The following is a 6,447-nucleotide window of genomic DNA, read 5'->3' as shown; positions in this document are numbered from 1 at the left end:
AAAACGTGTGTACTGTACATCAGTAAAACTAGTCTTAGGCCGTAATATTATTGGAGATATTGTCTATCAGTTGATGCTAAATTAGTTTTAAACGAAACAGAGAAAATATGTTGTAGTTTGATTTGACATAAAATTTAAAAAATATATAGTTTAAAATAAGTCATAAATATTTGTGTGACTATAAATCATTTCATTAGAAGTAAAATAAAAATTTTAAAGCTAAATGTTTACTAAATACAGAAATATGTCATTCCGTTTACTGTCATGTGGCATATTGGTTTGGGGGGGGGGGGGAAATAGTTCAAAAAATCCATATTTGAAGGGATAATTACGACTTCTTATAGTTTAGAGGATAAATAGTTCCAAAAATCCATATATAAGAAGATAATTAAGATTTCATATAATTTAAGTGGATATTTAATAAAGTTTATCAAATTTAAGAGGGCTTTTAATTATTAACTAGTAAATTTATTGATCTTATAGGGCTCGAGAATGTGAACAAGATAGCAAGATATCACGTACATGACATTTCTGGTGGGGCCGTGTTGACTATTTTGGTTGAAGGATAGCATTGTGTAATGTTTTTAACTCATGGGGTAGTCGAATGCACTTATCATAATAATAGAAGCATCCAGTTATGTATTTATTGTATATGGACAATTGATTATTGTTATTTATTTAACTTCAATTCAAGTCAGTGTTGGTTTTATCTATCTTGATGTAAAACCATAACAAGGATCGATATTATTTAAAGGTATACTAGTTAATTTCTTTTGTATATGTACATGAAAATGTCATATTCTACCCATATAGTTAAATGATTAGGTTATATTGTTACGATAAAAACGAACGTTTCTAAAAAAAGATGTTACAGAAATTAATTATATTGGGTCCAATATAATTTCTACTATATAGAATTGTGTGAACATCAAAATGATCAGAGACAAAAATGTAAATTTATCCTAACAAATACACACACCTCCATAACTTTAGAACCGTCATCTTCATTATTTGCACAAAATAGGAGCAAGATTTTAAACCCCTCTAATAGAAGCATCCATTCTTCCATCTCTCCTACTCCAATTCTCCAACAAGAACAAACCATTTTTCAGAATTTCAAGCATGGTCTTCTTTCAAGTTTTGCAATAGTTTTCTTCAAATTTTTGAATTTTTCGACTGAAATATATGATTGATGCCATTATTATTCTGACTTATTCTCCCCTCCAATTTTATGACTGATGTAAAGGTTTATGTTGTCTTATATAGTTTTAGATTTATTTTTAAGAAAAAAAAGATTAATTGGTTCAATGTATAGTTCACATTTTATAAAGGTTTATGTTGTCATATATTGCAAAAAGTGTTATTTTTTCTCCCATGAAATATTTAAGTATTTCTTATATTATTATTATTATTTATATCGAAAAGTATGAATCAAAATAATAAGATATTATCCATGTGGTTGTAATATATTATCTTAAATATTGTTATAAGAAACTTTATAACTAATATGAAGATTTAAATAGTTTAATTGAAAGTTTTAAAATATTTCTTACTCCTAAAGAGTAGACAATCTTTCTTTCTTTCTTTTTATATAAGAATTTTGGACTTTTTTTAATCTTCTCCAAAAACTTTAATAATAGCAGGGAGTGGAATTTTGAACTCTTGAGGTTGGCAAGCAACGATGAAACAATTTTTCTTTAGCTAAATGAATCAGCATTTGGAAACAAAAAACAAAAGAAATTGATTCAGACATACTAACAACATTTGCCTTTGTTAATTGAAACGTTAATCATTGCGCAAATACAAAATGTGAATAATTGAGAATTTTCCTTCACAATGCACCAGCCATTTTTCTTTGAAGGCCAATGTTTATCATGTTCTTTTACGTGTAATTATTTAATTTTATATATAGACAGGATGGATCGATCAAGCCAAACCCCTAATCACCTCCGATAAGTATAATCAGGATGAATGGTTTTTAATTAACAAAATAAAAGAACTATAATTACAAGGGAGCTTTAATTTGTGGTACTAATTATTTATGTCTAAGTAGGTGATGTTCCGATCATAAAACAAAGTTATCATATAGTAACAATTAATTATTTACGTTTTGTAGATAAATTCAAAGTGCGTGAAGGCAAAATCATGTGGATCCGAGTCAAAATAATTTTAAAAAGTCAAAGTCATAAATCATAATATTAAAAGTTTCACTAAAACAGAAATCGAGATGTATATAAGACACTTTTGAAATGGCATGCATGTTTGGACTTATACTCTTTTTCTTTGTATTTATTATTGATCAAAAACATATTAATTTGAATTATCATTTTTTTTGCGAATTTTATGTTTAATATATTATTTGTTCCTTTTTCATATTAAAACTACCACCATTTATATATGTATGAAAGTACATTTCAAGTTTAGGTATATATTAAAGTGCATCTCGTTATTTTCTACCTAAACTATCAACCATCTACTCAATTAGGTGTGTTTTAACTTTTAATACATAGTTGTAGATAGTTATCTCCAAAGTCCTAACCTTCCTTTTGCGAAGGATAAGAGTTTATCCTTGTGTTTTATATTGAGGTAAGATCAAGCCCCCCTAGTTTCCTTATTCTCGTGATATATAACACCCTACAAATAAAGAAAAATTGAATTTTAAAAATAATAATTATATAATTGGTGATATAATTCAGATAAAAAATGAACAACTGATAGTTGACATTATAAAACTCATGAAAAAGTGATACTTCATTTTTTTTTATCATTATCCCTTTGATATTTTTTTCTGAATTGAAGTTCGTCCTAATATACATTAACCTGATTCCTCTACAATTCCTTAGAAAGAACGCACGGTAGTAGAGAAGTCTATATATGGCACTAATTCACACAATTCCTAGGAGTAATAACTAAGTTATACACCAGAAAATACTCTGGTTAATGAATTAATGAAGTTGTACAACTTGTTTAGTTACTTTAATTAAATCTTCATTTCTTATGAAGCAAAACTCTAACGTTGACAAGCAACAAACCAGCTTTTCAGCTCTCACTCAAGTCAAATTCTTTAAATCTCCAATTTGTAAATTACCAATTGATCATCATCTTGCAATATTTAAACAGTAAGAAATTTATTATAACTTTCCAGCTATTTTGCTTCTTCCGCACTTTAGTCCTAATCCTACAATATAAAAAGCTCATTCAACAAGACAATTAGCATGAAATTAAACAAGTACCAATATCAAATACAAAATAGAGCTAGCTATATGGCTTGTAATTTTCTTGTAACTTCATGTACTACCATTTCCTCATCATCACCATCGAAAATTTTCGTCCGTGCAAAATGTATGGATAACTTTAAGGTGAATTGTGAAATAAAAAATAATAGTTTGAATCATGATAATGATGAAGAAAAATGTTTTCCAAGGAAACTTGACAGGAGAAATGTCCTCCTTGGTCTAGGTGGGCTCTATGGAGCGTCTAATTTTATCGGTGTAGCCAACGAACCATTTGCCTTAGGTGCACCGGTACCACCCCCTGACTTTTCATCATGTAGCACAGCTAGTCTTCCTGATGGTTCACCAGTACCCTTCACTTGTTGTCCACCACTCCCAAAAGACCTAAGTAATATCCCTACTTACAAACTTCCTAACGTGTCTAAAGTCAAAATTAGACCAGCTGCACATAATGTGACGCAAGAATACATATCTAAATATTCCACTGCCATTCAAAAAATGAAATCATTAGACAAAGATGATCCATTAAACTTCATGCAACAAGCCAATATCCATTGTGCTTATTGTAACTCTGGTTACAAAGAATTAGGGTTTCCGGGTGTACCATTACAAGTTCATTTCTCATGGCTATTTTTCCCTTTCCATCGATGGTACTTGTACTTCTTCGAAAGAATTCTTGGTTCATTAATTGGTGATGATACATTTGCTTTGCCATTTTGGAACTATGATAGTCAAGTTGGGATGCAATTGCCATCTTTGTACAATGATGTTAATTCACCATTGTACGATCCCAATCGTAACCAAAATCATTTTCCACCTAACGTCATTGACATAGGGTTTACTACCATAGACCTCGATGCATCCGATCAACAAAAAATCAACAACAATCTCACGATGATGTATCGACAAATGCTGACGAATGCTCCTTGTCCTCAGCTATTTTTTGGAAACCCTATACATGGAGGAGAACAGCCGATTCGCGGTATGGGTACTATTGAGAATATCCCACATAACGCTGTGCATCGATGGGTTGGCAATCCAAATAATAAGTTTAGGGAGAATATGGGGACTTTCTATTCAGCTGCTAGAGATCCCATTTTCTATGCTCATCATGCTAATGTTGACAGGATGTGGACCATTTGGAAAACTCTAGGAGGCAAACGACATGACTTCAATGATAGGTACTCTTTCTCTTTCAATTTATATAATGCATTTTTAAGTCTATTTAAAAACAATTGCTACTTCATTTCTAGTCATACAAATATTTATAACTTGTTTTAGGTTATATATTTCATCTTTTTCTTAAATATTATGCTCAACCAAAATACAATATATGAATTAAGACAGAGAGAATATTAGTTAAACGTATGATTTATCTCATCTAAAAATAACTTTCTATGTTAGAAAACACACTTTCGATTATTTGAAGAAAAAAATCCCACCCTCACGTGTATGTCATAACTTTTTTTATTTTTTTTATAAATATGGGTCAAACACGTAAAACATAAAAAAATAAAAATTACCTGTACCTGAGGATGAGATTTGAACCAAAGATTTCTCTTACTTGATATCATATTTTGAATCGTATAGCCGTTTCATCTAAAATTTGGTATCCATTGATTATCATGAATAGTTTTCACTTTTTTTCAAAAATAAAATAAAATTGGGAAAACTATTTGGAAATAAAATTGTAACTTCAAAATATTGTTTTCATAATTTTCTCTCCAAAATTCCTCATAAAAATTCAAAACACAATTCCAATTTATCTTCAGTAGCGTAGCCGCATTTAAGCAAGGGTGGCCAATTGAATATCATTCGTCGAAAAATTATATTATGTGTATAAAAAAATGTGCGAAATATATAGGTCAAAAATTATTTTTCATACATATATATATTATATCTTGATCATCCTTAATGAAATTTCTGACTTCTCCAATTTTTGCTTTATTTCTAACACAACCCAAAATTTCAAATAAAATACTACTTTCTTTTTTTCCTTCAAATTTCACATTTTTTATGTCCAAACTGTCCACTTAAATTGTTAGTAAAAACACATTTTAATTATTTAATTATATTGTATCTTACATGAAACAGGGATTGGCTAGATAGTGCCTTCTTATTCTATGACGAAAACCGGACTCTTGTGAAAGTGAGTGTCCAAGATTGCATAAACAATGAGAAATTAGGATACAAATACGAAAATGTCCCTATTCCATGGAAGAATTTCAAGCCAGTTCCACGTAAGCAAAAAGTCAAAAAGAACCCTAAGAATGTAAAAGCATCGACAGAAATCTTCCCTTCTACATTGAAAAAAACATTGTCATTTTCCATCAAAAGGCCTAAGATATCAAGGACTGTTCAAGACAAGGACATCGAAGAGGAACTGCTGGTATTCAACAACATGACATTCGATGAAAATGAATACATAAGGTTCGATGTATTTATAAATGAGGACGAAGGTGTGAAGGCAAAGGTACTCGATAGGACTGAGTATGTTGGTAGCTTCGCCAATTTGCCTCATGTGCATGATGGAGGGAAGAACAAAACTACTACTACTACTAGTAGTACTCCAGCTATTATGAGTTTGGCAATTACTGAGATTTTAGAGGATTTGGGACTTGAAGATGAAGAAGAGATTGTGGTTGTTGTTGTGCCACAGTCTGGAGGAAAAGAGATTACTATTGGAAGTGTGGAGATTAACACTCTTGCTTGTGCAAATTGAACTTTAAATTTTCACTCATTATGTATTTGTTTGTCTTCTCTTTTTTGTTGCTTCTTTTTGTAATAAAAGTTGTATCTTCCAAGTAATTCTTCTGCACGTAGTTATTGATTCTAAGGGGAAATAGGCAAATATAACCTCCAACTTTATGATTCGGAATAGATAACTCTCGTTAAAAAATTAGAGCATATATAGTCGCTATTTAACATGAGTTGTGGTAGGATGGTTGAGATCCTTCTATCTTTAATTGGAGTTTTCAAAATTGAGCCCTGATGATAGAAAAAATCACGTTGAAAGTGTTGCCTTTAGAAATGAACCTTACAATATTTGAATTCAAATTTATTCGAATTTCAATGCGAATATCAGATATTGAATTTGACATATAAAAAGAGGAATGATATAAAAAAAAATACCAACAAAATCATGTGTATATCAATTAAAAGAAATTGTATAGAACTGACTCTAATAAATAAAAATTGGTAACCTAGAAAAGAT

General features: G+C 30.2%; 1 protein-coding gene across 1 annotated transcript; it reads left to right on the top strand.

Moving 5' to 3' along the window:
* Positions 1–3,243: 3,243 nt before the first annotated feature.
* LOC129888430 (polyphenol oxidase E, chloroplastic-like) lies at positions 3,244–5,955 on the top strand. The gene is made up of 2 exons (XM_055963406.1): positions 3,244–4,414; positions 5,328–5,955. Exons 1-2 carry the CDS (start codon positions 3,264–3,266, stop codon positions 5,953–5,955), a joined length of 1,779 nt encoding a protein of 592 aa, XP_055819381.1. The 5' UTR covers positions 3,244–3,263.
* Positions 5,956–6,447: the final 492 nt, after the last annotated feature.

This window comes from Solanum dulcamara, chromosome 5 (assembly GCF_947179165.1).
Source record: "Solanum dulcamara chromosome 5, daSolDulc1.2, whole genome shotgun sequence".
Taxonomy (NCBI): domain Eukaryota; kingdom Viridiplantae; phylum Streptophyta; class Magnoliopsida; order Solanales; family Solanaceae; genus Solanum; species Solanum dulcamara.
This window is presented reverse-complemented; position numbering and strand designations above follow the sequence as displayed.